Here is an 18335-nt window from a genome sequence, read left to right on the forward strand (position 1 = left end):
GGAGGGCCATGCCATTGTTTTCTTCTGTGTCTTGGTTTTTGGGGGGTGTTTCCTTTTGGATTAGCTTCGTAATCCTGTTTTGCTGGTATCCATTGGCAATTAACACATTTGAGAGATTCTGTAACTCAGTTGTCAAGTGGTCTTTGTCAGCCAGGCGTTTGGTTCTGGATGTTGTATCTCTCTTCACACAAGTGCCCATTAATGAAGCCTTGACAGCTATTCAAAACAAATACAATCCCCCCGAATACATCTTGGACCTGACCAACCACTGCCTAACCAACACGTACTTCATCCACAATGGACAAAGATACAAACAGATAGAAGGAGCACCTATGGGATCACCCCTCTCACCGGTCATCGCAAACCTGTACATGGAACACTTTGAAACCAATGCTTTAGACAAGTCAGAACACAAACCCAAACTTTGGCTCAGATATGTTGACGACACCTTTGTAATTTGGCCACACGGGAAAGAAAAACTGGATAGCTTCCTCACACATCTCAACAACTTACACCCCAAAATACAATTCACTATGGAAATAGAAGCCAACAACCAACTTCCCTTCCTTGACGTCCTAATCTACAAAAAACCTGATGGCTCCCTAGGACACACTATCTACCAGAAAAAAACACACACCAACCGCTACTTACATGCACAATCACACCACCACCCTGCACAAATAAACTCCGTAGCCAAGACTCTCATCTCCAGAACCAAACGCCTGGCTGACAAAGACCACTTGACAACTGAGTTACAGAATCTCTCAAATGTGTTAATTGCCAATGGATACCAGCAAAACAGGATTACGAAGCTAATCCAAAAGGAAACACCCCCCAAAAACCAAGACACAGAAGAAAACAATGGCATGGCCCTCCTTCCTTATATCAAGGGCACTACAGATAAAATTAGCAAAATCCTCCATAAACACAATATCAAAACAGCCTTTTGCACCAACCAAAAAATAGCCAATATCCTCAGAAACCCCAAGGATAAAATCCAGTTGGAAAACCAAGGGATCTATGAAATACCCTGCAAAGTCTGCCCAGCCACGTACATTGGACAAACAAACAGACGAATAAATGCACGTATCGCAGAACACAAGAATGCCGTCAAAAAAGAAGAAAAAACTTCCTCTCTTTTCCAACACATGAAAGAAACAGGACACGAAATTAATTTTGCAGATTCCAAATTGCTCTTTAACACGGAACATCACCACAAGAGAATAATCATGGAAGCCATCGAGATAGAGAAACACCCTCACAACATGAACAAGCGTGACGACACATCCCGCTTGCCAGACATCTGGAAATTAGCCCTCCCCACAAAGACTGACACCAGATCCAGAGGCACACAGAACGCCAACACCAATCAACCACACCAGACCCAAACCCAGACCCTCTCCACAGATGAATTACTGACACCATCCAGTAGCCAATCCATGGTGGCACCTCCGGATGCTGCACCCCCCTGCAATCCCTACACAGATCTGGCTGACACAAGCCACAAAACCACAGCTCGCCCCTATACACGAAGCCAAGCCAAAGCACAACTAAGTGCAATACAGCCATCTTCTCAGGAAAACTCTTCACAAAGTTCAAGAGGTCAAGACACAAAGACTTTAGCAACTAATCCACACCTAATGACCCACCTAAGTGGTACTCAGGATATCACTCAAGAAATCACTCAAGGTATCTCTCAAGTAATTAAGGAACAAAAGAAGAAAAGGCACACTAGCCTGGGAACTTCCTCTCTGCCCAGAACATTGGAGGCTAGACACCACACCCCCTCTACAGTATTTATAGGAACTCAAACATTGAGATCCCGCTCTGTTCCAGTAACAAGAAGCCGAAAGCACCAGCCTGAAGATGACGAGTGAGACCTCGTCGAAACGTCGCCTAGACACCCCAACTTTTACACGGGAAGACACCCGAGGACACCAAAACCTGCATTCCTGTACCCGTGAAAATCTACGAAAGCAAATATCTTACCTCTACGGGGAGGAAACCTTCCAGCTGACAAGAACCTACGAGAAACTAGAAGTCCGAAGAGCCACCATCTTATGTGATCTCTTGTTCCTACGCAACTGCCGAGACAACAAATTAATTCCCACATGCTTCCAACTTAAATTCCATTCTAAAACCCCAGCCACCGAAAGGATCCTGAAACGAACTGAACTATCCCTAATCAGAAACGAACTACACAAGAAAAGATACCTACTAGACCAAACCAACAAAGATCTACTCACTCTTCACCTCAAACTCTGTAACAAAATCCACCCTGCACTCTGGGACAAATGCAAACAACTAGCCGTCTGGAGAGCTGAAACGGAGACCTCACATAAGACAGACACACACACCAACAAACTCCACAAACTAGAGAAACGCCAGAAGCCCGGCCACCCTCCACAGCAACCCATGAAACAAACAGTACATAACATATCAGACAGGATCCTCACCACAACTGAAACCAAAGTACTCTCCAAAGGTTTCAACTTTGCAGTCGCCCCGAGACGCATCCCCACGGAAAACATCATATGCGGAGTCGAAGCTAGCCTAACCAAATTCAACCCAGATGAAGCCAATAAAATCAGACTTGAAGTCACCAACATCCTCTGCTCCAGCAAACCACCCAGAAGCAATTTACACAAAGAAGAACAGAAAGCACTCACCAACCTGAGGAAAGACAACAACATAATCATTCTCCCAGCAGACAAAGGTAATGCCACAGTGGTGATGAACACATCGGACTACCAAGCAAAACTATCAAAGCTACTCCAAGATCCTGCCTACAAACCTATAAAAACAGATCCCACCACCTATCTGGAAAAAACCACCAAATCCAAAATAAAAGCCTCTCCTATCAGTGAAGAAATCCAGCTAAGAATCATCCCCAGAGAAAAATCATCCAGATGCCCCAAACTCTACGGCCTCCCCAAGATACACAAAGAAGGAACACCACTCAGACCAATAGTCAGCTCCATAGGCTCACCTCTACAAAATCTCGCTAAATTTCTCGCCAAGCAACTTCAGCCCTATGCAGAATCCATCTCTTCACACGTACCAAACTCCTTCCAGTTCATAGAAACAATAAAGAAGCAAAACCTACATCCTAATGACCTACTTGTGAGCTTCGATGTTGTATCTCTCTTCACACAAGTGCCCATTAATGAAGCCTTGACAGCTATTCAAAACAAATACAATCCCCCCGAATACATCTTGGACCTGACCAACCACTGCCTAACCAACACGTACTTCATCGACAATGGACAAAGATACAAACAGATAGAAGGAGCACCTATGGGATCACCCCTCTCACCGGTCATCGCAAACCTGTACATGGAACACTTTGAAACCAATGCTTTAGACAAGTCAGAACACAAACCCAAACTTTGGCTCAGATATGTTGACGACACCTTTGTAATTTGGCCACACGGGAAAGAAAAACTGGATAGCTTCCTCACACATCTCAACAACTTACACCCCAAAATACAATTCACTATGGAAATAGAAGCCAACAACCAACTTCCCTTCCTTGACGTCCTAATCTACAAAAAACCTGATGGCTCCCTAGGACACACTATCTACCAGAAAAAAACACACACCAACCGCTACTTACATGCACAATCACACCACCACCCTGCACAAATAAACTCCGTAGCCAAGACTCTCATCTCCAGAACCAAACGCCTGGCTGACAAAGACCACTTGACAACTGAGTTACAGAATCTCTCAAATGTGTTAATTGCCAATGGATACCAGCAAAACAGGATTACGAAGCTAATCCAAAAGGAAACACCCCCCAAAAACCAAGACACAGAAGAAAACAATGGCATGGCCCTCCTTCCTTATATCAAGGGCACTACAGATAAAATTAGCAAAATCCTCCATAAACACAATATCAAAACAGCCTTTTGCACCAACCAAAAAATAGCCAATATCCTCAGAAACCCCAAGGATAAAATCCAGTTGGAAAACCAAGGGATCTATGAAATACCCTGCAAAGTCTGCCCAGCCACGTACATTGGACAAACAAACAGACGAATAAATGCACGTATCGCAGAACACAAGAATGCCGTCAAAAAAGAAGAAAAAACTTCCTCTCTTTTCCAACACATGAAAGAAACAGGACACGAAATTAATTTTGCAGATTCCAAATTGCTCTTTAACACGGAACATCACCACAAGAGAATAATCATGGAAGCCATCGAGATAGAGAAACACCCTCACAACATGAACAAGCGTGACGACACATCCCGCTTGCCAGACATCTGGAAATTAGCCCTCCCCACAAAGACTGACACCAGATCCAGAGGCACACAGAACGCCAACACCAATCAACCACACCAGACCCAAACCCAGACCCTCTCCACAGATGAATTACTGACACCATCCAGTAGCCAATCCATGGTGGCACCTCCGGATGCTGCACCCCCCTGCAATCCCTACACAGATCTGGCTGACACAAGCCACAAAACCACAGCTCGCCCCTATACACGAAGCCAAGCCAAAGCACAACTAAGTGCAATACAGCCATCTTCTCAGGAAAACTCTTCACAAAGTTCAAGAGGTCAAGACACAAAGACTTTAGCAACTAATCCACACCTAATGACCCACCTAAGTGGTACTCAGGATATCACTCAAGAAATCACTCAAGGTATCTCTCAAGTAATTAAGGAACAAAAGAAGAAAAGGCACACTAGCCTGGGAACTTCCTCTCTGCCCAGAACATTGGAGGCTAGACACCACACCCCCTCTACAGTATTTATAGGAACTCAAACATTGAGATCCCGCTCTGTTCCAGTAACAAGAAGCCGAAAGCACCAGCCTGAAGATGACGAGTGAGACCTCGTCGAAACGTCGCCTAGACACCCCAACTTTTACACGGGAAGACACCCGAGGACACCAAAACCTGCATATATATATTTTGGGTCTGGTGTGGTTGATTGGTGTTGGCGTTCTGTGTGCCTCTGGATCTGGTGTCAGTTTTTGTGGGGAGGGCTAATTTCCAGATGTCTGGCAAGCGGGATGTGTCGTCACGCTTGTTCATGTTGTGAGGGTGTTTCTCTATCTCGATGGCTTCCATGATTATTCTCTTGTGGTGATGTTCCGTGTTAAAGAGCAATTTGGAATCTGCAAAATTAATTTCGTGTCCTGTTTCTTTCATGTGTTTCACCACATGTGTTTCACCACAAGAGAATAATCATGGAAGCCATCGAGATAGAGAAACACCCTCACAACATGAACAAGCGTGACGACACATCCCGCTTGCCAGACATCTGGAAATTAGCCCTCCCCACAAAAACTGACACCAGATCCAGAGGCACACAGAACGCCAACACCAATCAACCACACCAGACCCAAACCCAGACCCTCTCCACAGATGAATTACTGACACCATCCAGTAGCCAATCCATGGTGGCACCTCCGGATGCTGCACCCCCCTGCAATCCCTACACAGATCTGGCTGACACAAGCCACAAAACCACAGCTCGCCCCTATACACGAAGCCAAGCCAAAGCACAACTAAGTGCAATACAGCCATCTTCTCAGGAAAACTCTTCACAAAGTTCAAGAGGTCAAGACACAAAGACTTTAGCAACTAATCCACACCTAATGACCCACCTAAGTGGTACTCAGGATATCACTCAAGAAATCACTCAAGGTATCTCTCAAGTAATTAAGGAACAAAAGAAGAAAAGGCACACTAGCCTGGGAACTTCCTCTCTGCCCAGAACATTGGAGGCTAGACACCACACCCCCTCTACAGTATTTATAGGAACTCAAACATTGAGATCCCGCTCTGTTCCAGTAACAAGAAGCCGAAAGCACCAGCCTGAAGATGACGAGTGAGACCTCGTCGAAACGTCGCCTAGACACCCCAACTTTTACACGGGAAGACACCCGAGGACACCAAAACCTGCATTCCTGTACCCGTGAAAATCTACGAAAGCAAATATATATATATATATATATATATCACTGTAGAAGCATTGGTATGTCAGGGACTGTAAAGCTCATGATAATAACTGGTGGAGAAAATAGAGGTTTTGTTTGTTTGCTTTACAAAATGGCCTTGTCTCACACAATATATAGCAACAGATGTTTCCTTGTGCTTATGTCTTGAGAAGTCAATCCAGTACATGGATGCTAAAAGTGGACAGGGGCAAGAAAGACCCCCGATATGACCCTCGACAGCTTCACCCTTGTTGTTTTAATTATCCCAGTGACTTGAAATGTTTTATATTGTGATGCCAATAAAGGGATTTGATTTGATTTGATTTGATTTGACCCCCAGGCCTGGCTGTAACAGAATAGCTCCAGTGAGACTTAGCTGGTGCTGACTTTATTAACTTTTCAGCACCTGCTCAAGGTGATTTTATTCTCATGGGGTTTGAATTAATACATTCATTTCTATCTATCTTGCTTTATTAATGCTTTTATATGTGTTTGTTAGCTATAGTTTAATTGTGAGTGTGAATTTTATTTTTTATTTTTAACTGTTGCAGTGATCGTTAGCTACCTTGGAAGTGTCACCTGAAAGGTGATCTAAAAAACCTTTAAAGTAAAAAAACAGCAAGCTTACAATTCTGTCACATCTTGCATGTTGCGCAGCTGCTGCTTTCTCACTTCAGCAGGCCAGAGGTGGGTCCAGATTGTTTTAGTACTATCCAGCCATTTGTCTTCCACTGTAAGCAACAGGCAGAATTGTACCAGGCTTCCCACACTTTTGGGTGCAGCTCTTTTTGTGTGTATGCAGCCTGCTGTGTTCCACACACATAGTGAGTCAAGTGGGTGAGTTGTGATGCACTATACCACATCATTTAGTGTTTTTGTGGAATGCTCTCCCCAAGGTGGTTCATCTGGCACCTTCGTTATATATCTTTAGGCACCAGGCAAAAATGTTCCTCTTCAACATGATTAATATTTGGGTGATTAATATTCTGTTGTTGTTGTTTAGTCATTTAGTCGTGTCCGACTCTTCATGACCCCATGGACCAGAGCACGCCAGGCACTCCTGTCTTCCACTGCCTCCCGCAGTTTGGTCAAACTCATGCTGGTAGCTTTGAGAGCACTGTCCAACCATCTTGCCCTCTGCCGTCCCCTTCTCCTTGTGCCCTCCATCTTTCCCAACATCAGGGTCTTTTCCAGGGAGTCTTCTCTTCTCATGAGGTGGCCAAAGTACTGGAGCCTCAGCTTCACGATCTGTCCTTCCAGTGAGCACTCGGGGCTGATTAATATTCTACAGCCTTTTAAATATGTGGGGGGCCTATTGTTTCGGTGTTTTTGGTTTGATTACTTATTTGTGGTTTTATATTGTATTTTTATCTTGTGAACCACCCTGAAATATTTTGAGGAAGGGTGGTATATATATCTAATAAAGTAAATAGACTTAGTAGAATGCCTATTTTAAATCAAATTTTAAAATTTGCATTAAAGTGCTTTCATTTCAGTGCTATTTCACAAATATGTGTTATTAAAGCAGCCACAAGGATAATTTTAACTGAACCTCAGGTTACACCTGACTCTCACCTCTTTTTCTTTATTCAAAAGACTTCTGCATCATTTAGGGGGCAGTCACATCACAAAGTGGTATGTAATCCATACAATTAATCAAAACAGTTAATACAACAGTAAAACAAGAAAAGATCAAATGCTGCAACTTTGATAAAACCCTATGGCTGCTACTGACAACTGAAAAACAAAACATGCACCAGCAAGTTACACATTTAGTATTAGGTCTGGTTTGGTCTTAGAAAGGAGCAAAGAAGGCTAAAAACCGATGAGCGAGGGCAAAGAAGAAAGAAAGTAGGAACACAATGATGAATGAGAAATCAGATCTATCCTTCTCGGTATTGACGCCTGCCTTGTGTAATGCCCTCCCATCAGGTGTCAAGGAAATAACTACCTGACTTTTAGAAGGTATCTGAAGGCTAGGGATGTTTTTAATGTTTGAGGTTTTTTGTGCTTTTAGTATTTTGTTGGAAGCTGCTCAGGGTGGCTAGGGCAACCCAGTCAGATGGGCAGCATATAAATAATAAAACGATGATAATGATGATGTAAGGAAATATAAAAGACTAGGAACACTCAAGCGAAGCATAACTCCATGCCTGATATATACACCATTTGTGCCAGACAGCAACTCAAGGCTGCCTGTCTGTAAGGCTGTTTTCATCACTGCTGTTACAAGAGTTCTTTACCAGTTTATAAATGGAGACATTACACAGCTATGGCCTCCCAACAAGGAACCGTTTCCAGTGGCTGGGTCACAGTCACACATGAATGCCACTTCTCACAGCACTGTGTGGAGATATCCAGGGAGAGCAGGAAGCAAGTGGAGGGCAATTTAGAAAGAAAAGAACTGAAACCAAATAAAAATAAAAATCAATTCAGCTGAACTGTGCCAGGGCAGGCAAAGAACAAAGGGTCAACAGACAAAGCAGGAAACTATAGACTAGCAAGATTAATATCAGTTGCGGGGGAAATCTCAAAAACTATTGAAGGTAAATGGAAAAAATGCTTTTTCAGAAGGTAACCATGGCTGGACACCAAAATCATTAACCCAGCTCATATCACTCTACCCCACCATATGTGAAATCTGGGAACAACCCCACCCTGAAACCATTTTCTCATTATGAAACTGAGCTCATATTAATGATAGCTACTGTGGAAATTAGCATTATTTATATCAGTTGCTTCAAAAAATAAAGAAAGAAGGAACCAATGGCAGCTTTTAAAGTTGTGCATCAGCTGTTGTGGTAAAAGAAAATCAAGAATATATACCAATTTAAGGGGTACCACAGTGGACAAACACCAAGTGGGCATGCTGAATGGTGCAAACTTTGACCTCACAAAGAGGGGGGGGGACCATTTTTTTCTTTGTGAGGCCAAATAAATAGCTTGGACTAATCCAAAGAAAGGGAAAGTTCCTAATCTTTAGCGCAAAAATAAAATCTTAGTATGCCACAGTACTGACATATCTTGCTGGTTCAGACATTCAAGGTCTTCTGTGAATGTCATCAGGTGGCATTCCCATGGAAAGTGTAAAGTGTGGTTTCCATGGAGATAACTACAGCTTCCCAGAAGCAAGTCTCATAATCATGGCAGCTGAGAGGTAGGGTGCCATGAGCTTGAAATATCTACCGGGAAGCTGATCCCCCCCCCCTTTAGGTAAAAAGGTTGCATGCTACAGTCTCCAAACAAATGCCCCCTCCCAATGGGCACAAACTAATGCAAGAATGGGGTAGGAAGGTTTTATTTAATATTTGCCCCAGCAGCCTGGAGGCGGGTGTGTGTGTGTGTGTGCGCCATTTTGGGTGTTACTTCCAGCAGCAAAATATCTTACACCAGAATTGGGGGCATGCCCCATGGTGAAAATCTGGAACATCTGAAGTGATGTGGCTAATATCTGCTCTCACCAGCGAGGCTGCATTCAAACATATTCACCATGCAAATTTGGTATGCTATCATGGAGGCATGATACTTTTACTACATCAAAGGAGCATGTGAAATGAATCTCAAGTCTTTTGCTCCCAGGTGTATGGTAGCAGGCATGTCGAAAGTCTGTTTTGGGGGCCTAATTCAGCCCCCTGGCTGGTTTTATCTGGCCACTGTGGCAGTTTATTTATTGGGGTCAAAAATCTCAACAAGCTCAATCTTTAAAAAAAAGTTCAACAACTTCGGTCGGCCCTCACAGACATTGACTTCATCAAATCTGGCCCTCTTTGAAAAAGTTTGGGCGCCCCTGGTATGGTGTTCTAAAGGTCATGAGAATACTGAGAATATGGGCCTTCAATGATTACCCTCATACATGGTGATACTACAGCATACCTTAGCAAACACCTTGTCCCAAACATCCCTCCTAGCAGTTGAATTCACCTGGAGAAGACTTGCTCCAGGTCTCATCCTATATAGGGTGGTATACCATATATCATGAGGTCTCAGAGACAGCCTTTTAAGTGACGGTGCCATGAATATAAAGTACCTTTCCCAAGTAGCTCTGCTATCTACCTTCCCAACAAATTTACCTGGACTATCAGGCTGTTGAGCACAATTAAGGAGGCTGCTATACTGGTTTTTAATGCTAATATTGTGTGAATCTAATATTGTTGAAAATGGCTTTACAATGTCTTGCTATCGAGTACGCATGCTGGAACACATTGCCATGCAACAGTAGAGGTTACTTCAGTTGGGTCTCTTATAGTTGGAAATGAAGGATCATGGAACAGTTCTAACAAACTTTCATAGCAGGAGTTCATACGGGTGAACAGTACGTAGACTTATCTGCTACTGAATATTTGAAATGCTGTTTAAGCAACATCTCCCGGTGGTGGTATCACTGGATTATAGCAAGAAGCATAGTGTCTGCATCTTTGTGGGCGTTTCAGGTCAGAGAGCTGCACAGAGGGTATTGAGCCAAATTTACTTTCATATCTCAATCCGCAGATACCATCATTTTAAGATTACAGCAGGCCCACAGGTAGAAAAATAGTTAATTCAGTTCTTTTTCCCCATAGGGGACTGTCTAATCCGCTAGAGAAATGGAAATGTTTCACAAAAAATGAAATCTAAATCTGCAATGATCCTATCTCTTCAGTCAAGGCCCCATCACCTATTGCCATCTTTTGTCTGGCCTATTTGCTGGGTTTACTCATAGATAGGAAGCTATTGGTCTGTTTTAGAACTTACTATTAAATCCTAGTGCTATTCCTGCTGCTGAACACAGATAAAAGACTTTTTTTTTTAAGTAGCTAAAGGTGGAGGAAATAGAACGACAGACTGTGATTGGATTGATCATATAGATGTGTATGTATGTACATACACACACACACACACACACACACACACACACACACAAGTGAAAAAACCTCTGGGCATCTCTGCTCCTTAATTACTCCCTAAAATTAAATTCAACTCTAAAATTAAATTCAAATTCAAGCTAGTGTTTTTTTATATATCCATATATGTATATTGCCTGAAAATTTATTGGAGAATAAACAGGTAATTAAAGACCATTCAAATTACCTGAACAAAAATGCAAAATGGCATTTTAAAGAAATTTGCTATTTTCACTACTGTAGCACAGAACAAGTTTCCTAAGTTCCCAAACTCAGGCACATGCAACTATGGTTCATAGTTGCATGTATTACAATTTCCCAAAGGTCACATTATTGGGGGCTGAGAGAGAGAAAGATCTCTTGCGACTATAGTAGAGAAAAGTAATGGTCTCTTATATTTATGCTCATGGGAATATCATTTTATTGGTTAAGTCCCTGAGAAGTGAGCTGGAAAACCATCACCCATTCGAGGGGCTACATTGGACTCTTCCAGGGAATAAATTCCCAAGACCATCAGAACACAAAGAAACATTGTAATCACTAGACGTTTCATTACATGTTGGAAGAGTGAGCATCTGTATATGATGGAACATCCAGGTCACCTAGCATGAGATGCATTAAATAGATGCTGTGCCCACCTCCCAAATCCATAGCCCCAGTGGATCCAAACTTACTTAGAAAGTTTCAGGTTCTTTCTCCACCATAATGGAAAGAGGATATGTACTAAAAGTAAAGACATTAGGCTCAACCTGCTGTTTGGCACTGAATAGATTTTCATTTCACGCCACTTGATTTAACTTGGTTTGGCGAGAGAGAACATTCACTTAAATTGTGTAATGAGAAGAGATCTAAAAGCCACGTTTTGGCTCCACTCTTTTAAGATATTACAATCCCAGATGTCAGTTTTGCTGTTGCCCTCTTGCTCATCCGAATACATGCTCATTTTGCAGTTTACAAAACGTCAAGGTCTCTTGGAGGTCAAACTATGCTTAGCTGAAGATGAACTATATGTGTCTAGCCATTGGATATTCTGTCCCCTCCGCCCCCAGATAAAGAAATGTTCCAAGGTTGTAGGGAGGGCATTACAACCATGCAGAATACATTACAGTAAAAAGACCAGGGTGCAAAGGTGGTATTCTCTCTCACACACAAAATGCCTGGAACAATGAAACTAGAAATGGGAAATTGCTAAAGTAGATTTAGTAATTCTATGAAGCTCTTCTGCAGGCTGTGATTTACAAGGGTTGAGACCTCATTTACATGCCATGAAAATGTGAAGAAACAGAAGCCTTTAAGAACACAGCCAAAGAGTGGACTTATTATACAATCAGATCTTTAACTCCTGACTGAGCTTTGTTTACACAAGAAAGAAGTAAATAAAAAATTGCAGTGATCTCAAGGCAAGGAGATCATCCACGGGTCAAATATCAAGATAACTGAGGACATTTCCTATGTGACTACTTCACTTAAGGTCAGGCAATGGAGAAACGAACATCACAGAGAACATACCTGGGTGTAACCTGGGTTAGTATTGGAAATTGGGTGTTAAATATTGGAATAAAAATACAGAGAATGTAAGAAGAGTCCTGCTGGATCAGACAAAAGACCCATCTAATCCAGCACTCATCTCCCAGATTCCTATGTCCACCAGCAGTACAGGAGTGCAGTAGCCCTCTCCTGGTTGTGCTTCACAGCAACAGGCATTTAGAGGCAGACTTCATCCGATGCTGGGTAATCTATTGCATTAGTAAAGACATCTCTTTAGAGCGCAAGCCTGGGAAGTGTGTATGTGGAGGTCCTGGGCTGCCCAGAAAACAACACACACACACACACACACACACACACACACCCTCAGCCTGACTGATGTAGTCCAAAGGAAAGCAGAGCAATACATTTGGTACCAGCTTGGTTCTCGGAAGGAGGCGTACAAGATACCATCCAACTGACTCCACTCTGGATTTGTGCAGGGTTTACTCAGTCCGGTATACTTGAAGGAGTGTCTCCACCTCCATCGTTCTGCTTGGACACTGAGGTCTAGCGCTGAGGGCCTTCTGGTGGTTCCCTCGCTGCGAGAAGCCAAGTTACAGGGAACCAGGGCAGAGGGCCTTTACAGTAGTGGCAGCCGCCCTGTGGAACACCCTCCCACCAGATGTCAAAGAGAACAACCACTACCAGACTTTTAGAAGACATCTGAAGGCAGCCCTGTTTAGGGAAGCTTTTAATGTTTAATAGGTTATTGTCTTTTAGTGTTCTGTTGGAAGCCTCCCAGAGTGGCTGGGGAAACCCAGCCAGATGGGTGGGGTATGTATGTATGTATGTATGTATGTATGTATGTATGTATGTATAAATAAATAAATATCCTTAGCCTTTTGTTCTCTTCAAGATGTCCTGCAAAGCAAGCAGCAGGTATGAATTATTCCTTGGGATTTACTCCCAAAGCCTTTCTCCTGAATGACAGTGGAGGTTTAGCGTAAGAGTTTTCCTTCTCCCAGATATGCTACCTTCCCAGGTTGATGAGCCCCATCTGCCCCTCATTTACTTCTATAGCACATGCAGTAACCACCTTCTTGACCACTGGACCCACTTCTGGTCTCGTCTGCCAGAGCCTGTCTTCGCATGCAGGGGTTTGAGGGCTTGAGATCCATCTGCAACCCTCACTTGGTTTAGCAAGCCAGTTGAAGCCATTCTCAGGGTGTGACTGCTGTCACATTTTGACAGCTTCTAGGAGCCACAGGTGAGAGCTTGAGTGCTGGGTAGGGATCAAAGGTGGACCAACTACCCCAGAGGGACCACGACAAGTCCCCGCCAGAGATACTATCCCTTCCCTAACACCCCATACACCCCTCAACAGGGTTTGCTTACAAGAAAATGTGCCTAGGATAGCAGGCTAAAGCTCTCTCCTAATTATGCTGAGGCTGTGTGAGAGAGAGTCTAATTTGTTAGGTGTATGTAACCAATAATAACTGGGCAGCTGTTCAGCCAGATTTGCTCAGAGAAGAGATGATCTATAGATCAGATCTATTACAGTTCTCAGGTAATTTTGTGTGCATCTCTAATCAATTGTAAGACATAGAATGGATATGGCAAAACCTCTGTCGTTATATCAGTTAAACCCAAAGCAAAGTTGAAAATGCAATCAGTAGAAATTCTCATTCAGTTCAATGTCATTTCAGTCACAGGCTCTCAGACGTATGTCACTGAGTCCTCTGAATATACAGCTGTGCCCTTCATTTTGTGTGATCAATGGTACAGCAGCATCTAAGTCTACTTTTCCAGAGGGGTTGGGGTACTCTGATTCCTTATCAGCCCTTACAATACTAATGGTACACAAGAGGCAGTTTCGCAAGGGGCATTAAGCAGAATGGCTCAGTGAACATAGAAATTCACCAAGTTCCAATCCATGAATTCCCAAATAAGTCAAGCATGTACCATAACTGCAGACAGGAAAATTTCCAATATACATTTCCAGCTCTCGTTCTTTTATTGTGTTACAAAGAGTTTTGATGCTTTCGGAGTCAAAACTTGAAAAACAGACCATAGCTTCCTTCGGGGCCTTTTGGTCAGGTTATCCTTTTACATGTTTCATTATTTCATTCCAGTTAATATTCAGTGCTAGATTATAACAGCCTTGCTGGTTTACATGCAGATCCAGACAGCCAGATGCTTCTGGAAGCTCTCAAGTATGAACAAATGTGAGTTTTATCATTCCTCCGGCTAATTAATGTGCTTATTAAGACTTTGTTTAAAATTTAAAATCAAGGAACACCTGCATTAGGGGTTGGAGATGCTCTAAGAACCTTAAAGGCCATGGATGTATCAAATGCAGAGATGAGAAGTTCCCATTCCTAGCTTTCATTTCAAACACCATCATATGAAGCTACTTACCTTGGCACACAAAAGATGATGGAGTTTCGCCAGGGTGCACACGGGCTGTAATAAACACAACTTTCTGCTCTGTTCCAGGACGAAGGTTTACTGTTGAGGAAAACAAAGAGACAAAAAATTGATAGTAACAACTCTGAAATTTTGTACTTGTATGCAGGGCATAGTTTCCCCCCATTATTTATTTTATCTTAATGAATTGGAGTTTCAGAACCGTCAGATATGTAAGAGATTCAAATTTGTAAAGAAAAATCTTGACTGTCCCTATTTTTTTCTTGCACAGTTGGAGTCTACACACATAGGTCACTAATTGATGGAGATGAAGTGGGGGGGCACAGGCAGACATGCCAATTATCCCCCTTTTCCTCCATGCATACTGAGTTGGCATCCTTCTGTCTCAAGAGACAATAGAAGAGTGTGCCATGGTGCGCGGGGGGGGGGGGTGGCGGTAAAGTTAAACCATTGGAGAGTTACAGCACATAGTGTACATCAAATAATTGCACTGGCCTTATATTCTGTTTTTACCAATTCAAACATGATTTTAGCTGCTGGGCAATAAATGTGAGTAGAAAAAAATCCAGATATTTCTAAGCCATTAAAAAGAGAATGGCTAACAACAGCACTATTTTTCTAGAAAAAGAGGAGCCGGGACTCACCTCGCATGTTCTCTTATAATGGTAATGGTGCCCACCTGAGAGGTGGCAGAACTGAGTTCCAGGTGGAAAAAAGAAAGCAAGCCCTAGCTAACAATTAGTTCTCATAGAAACATTTTGTGGGCTATTAACACTCTTCTGTTAAGTCCCAGGCTCTGGCCAGATATTGCCGCAAGGCAACCTACTGGATAGTCGTATTCACAGAACTATGAAAGGAAAGTCATATTTAATTGTTTTTATTTTTAATAGAAATGGTTGTTCCAGCCTCTGTCAGTCAGAAGCCTGAAAATCCGAAAGAAAACAACAACACTTATCAATACATTTTCAGTTCTTCTCCAGAAGAAATTAGCCAAACAGCCCTGGAAATACTCTCTTCTCTTGTATTCTTTTAGTCTCTTAGGAAGTCCTACAACTGCTTAGCCTGTAGTCCAACCATTTATTTGGTCTTTGATGTGCTAACATCACACATCTCTGGTGCAAATTTGAGCCCTAGAGGCAGAGAAATCTTTCAAGAGAATGTTTCTGACAAAAGCAGCAGCTGGTGGGGTCAACCCTGTCTCTAGAAGAAAAATGAGAAGCAGCAGAAAGGAACATAATAATATCAGCAAAAAACTGATGATCAACCAGTGCCATCAGGATTAGCACAGAGTGATGAAGAAGGGTGGAGATGAATTAGCCATGAACTATACAAGGTGAGAGGTAGAAACTGTAGTTTCTGAAGCTACAAACTGTTAAAGAGAGAGAGAGAGAGAGAGAGAGAGAGAGAGAGAGAGAGAGAGAGAGAGAGAGGAGAGAGAGAGAATTATGTTAAATAACAATCAGTTGGTAACATGTGCCACAGTTTTTGTTTCTCTTACTTTTTATTATGTTTTCTGCTGTGCTCCATTAAATAATGTATATCATTCTACATTCTATTAATTTACACTTAGTATGGAAACCGTGACATAGGTGTGCATTATATAGCTGCCAAACTGTAATACAGGGCTAATAAGATGAGACCTATGTGATCAGGAAAATGGTGTAGGGGCATGGACCCTGCCATTGGCACTGCTCTAGTGATCGGATCGGATCTCTGCTTTGCAGCCTTGTTTGCGGGGGGGGGGGGAGCAGGAAAGAACTGGGGCAGTCTAATAATGGATTTCTCAAAACACATTTCCTTTAGCACATCCCCTTTAACGGTAACTTTAAAAGGGGAAATATCTGCTCTTCTTACACAATATAAGATGGAAGAAAATAGCAACCAGGGAAGACAAATTTTACCACACTTGGATAGATATGGGATCTGGCTTGCATTACTGAGACTTGGGTGGGTGAACTGGGTGGGCCTGACCTTACCCAACTGTGCCCACCTGGCTTTCAGTGCTGCACCAGGGTAGACAAGCAGTGGTTCTCAAAGGGTGTGGCACACCACAGTGGTGTGGCAGGAGGGGTATGGCAAGTGTGGCGGGAACATTCAAGGCCAAAAAACATGTAAAAATAAACAGAAATTTTGAAACTAGAAAATATCAGGTATGAAGTTTATGCATGTTTTCCCTCATTAACATGGTGGGGCAGTTCAAGTAGCATTAGCGAATACACACTACCAGATATTTTTTTTGGAAATCAGTCACTCAGTTAATAAAACATATTTTACAACTTCACGCCCAGTTATACACATTTCCAAGTATTGAAATGTTTTAGCATGTTATGTATCTTCTCTAACCTTTTCCTCCACCATGTGTCTTAAATGTCAAAAGTGTGTGTGTGTGTGTGTGTGTGTATTCACTATTCTTATATATGAAGCAATAACATTTCTCACTGGCTATAACACCTTTAAATGAAAAAAATGAGGAAGCGACAATGTTGCTACCAAGAAACAGAACTCAGGATAAAATAAATGATACTGTATATAGTCTTGTCTTTACTGTTAGTGGTATATCTGTTGGGGCAGGTGGGGGAATCGTCTCTTTTATTGACTTCAGTGTAAGATAACACATCCTTTCTATTTTGGGACAGTAGCCAGGCTGCGAGAAAATGAAGGAAGATAAGAAATGTGATAGGTAGATGCTGGAATGTACAAGATATTTATAAAACGTGGAAGGAGATGTGGACGAGAGAGAAAAGACAGAAAGGAAATGTTTTTGTTTTGTGCCACTTGTCAGTACAGAACAACACACACACACACACACACACACACACTTCAGCTCCGCTATTCAAGAAAGATGACACATCAATAACAGATTGACCCTCAGACTGCTCTGCTGACTGCCTGAATCTGCCTCCTTCATGCCATGGGGCCTTCAGATGCAATAGCATGGGGGAGGGGCACAGGGGTGGCTGCCCTGGGTGCAACATTGTTAGGGGCCCCAACATTGTTAGGGGCGTAACACCCGGTGCTGCCTCAATGCAGCTGCACGCTTCTGTTGCTGGGGTCCGTTGAAAACAGCTTCTCCATGCAAACCAGGAAGTGACCTCTCTAGACAACGTAACAGCTCTTCTTTTCTTATCTCTGTGGTTGTAATTTCCTGAGTGACGCAGATGCCCGTTAGGCTGTTGAATGTGCACACACCATTTCCCTCCCCACCCACTGCACAGCCCCGGGCACTGGCAACCCATGCTATGCAGATGTACTGAGAAGATCGGGTTGTCCATCTGCCAAAGTGAAATGGTGACACAGTTGCAGAAATGACCTTTCATTACAGATAGAAATATGTAGAATTACCGGGTGTTTGTTTTCATTTAGTTTCATTTCTCTGCTGTGTTGTTATCACGCTGAGAGCTAGCCAAAAGATAGAGCTGACGGGCTTTCAATCCAATCAGAAAAATAATATTGTCTGGTTGCACTAACAATGCTAATACTCATTATGCATTCAGAACATGTCATTGAATCTGCCATCCCAGATATTTGAGGATAGGCATTCAAAACAGAAAACCCATGGCGGTTTGTGTTCCCTGCTGAAATTCAAATGTTCCTGTGAAAGTGAGG

The 18335-nt window shown here is 42.7% G+C and overlaps 1 protein-coding gene across 1 annotated transcript in view; it reads right to left on the reverse strand.

The window, feature by feature from the left end:
• Positions 1–18335, reverse strand: part of BEND5 (BEN domain containing 5) — a 736551-nt gene that overhangs the window by 158074 nt on the left and 560142 nt on the right. Inside the window, exon 7 of the mRNA XM_083742456.1 lies at positions 14721–14810. Within this exon, the coding sequence (XP_083598582.1) occupies positions 14721–14810 (90 nt within the window). The remainder of the gene's footprint in view (positions 1–14720; positions 14811–18335) is intronic.

Source organism: Podarcis gaigeae (genome assembly GCF_964106915.1).
Source record: "Podarcis gaigeae genome assembly, chromosome: 6".
NCBI lineage: Eukaryota > Metazoa > Chordata > Lepidosauria > Squamata > Lacertidae > Podarcis > Podarcis gaigeae.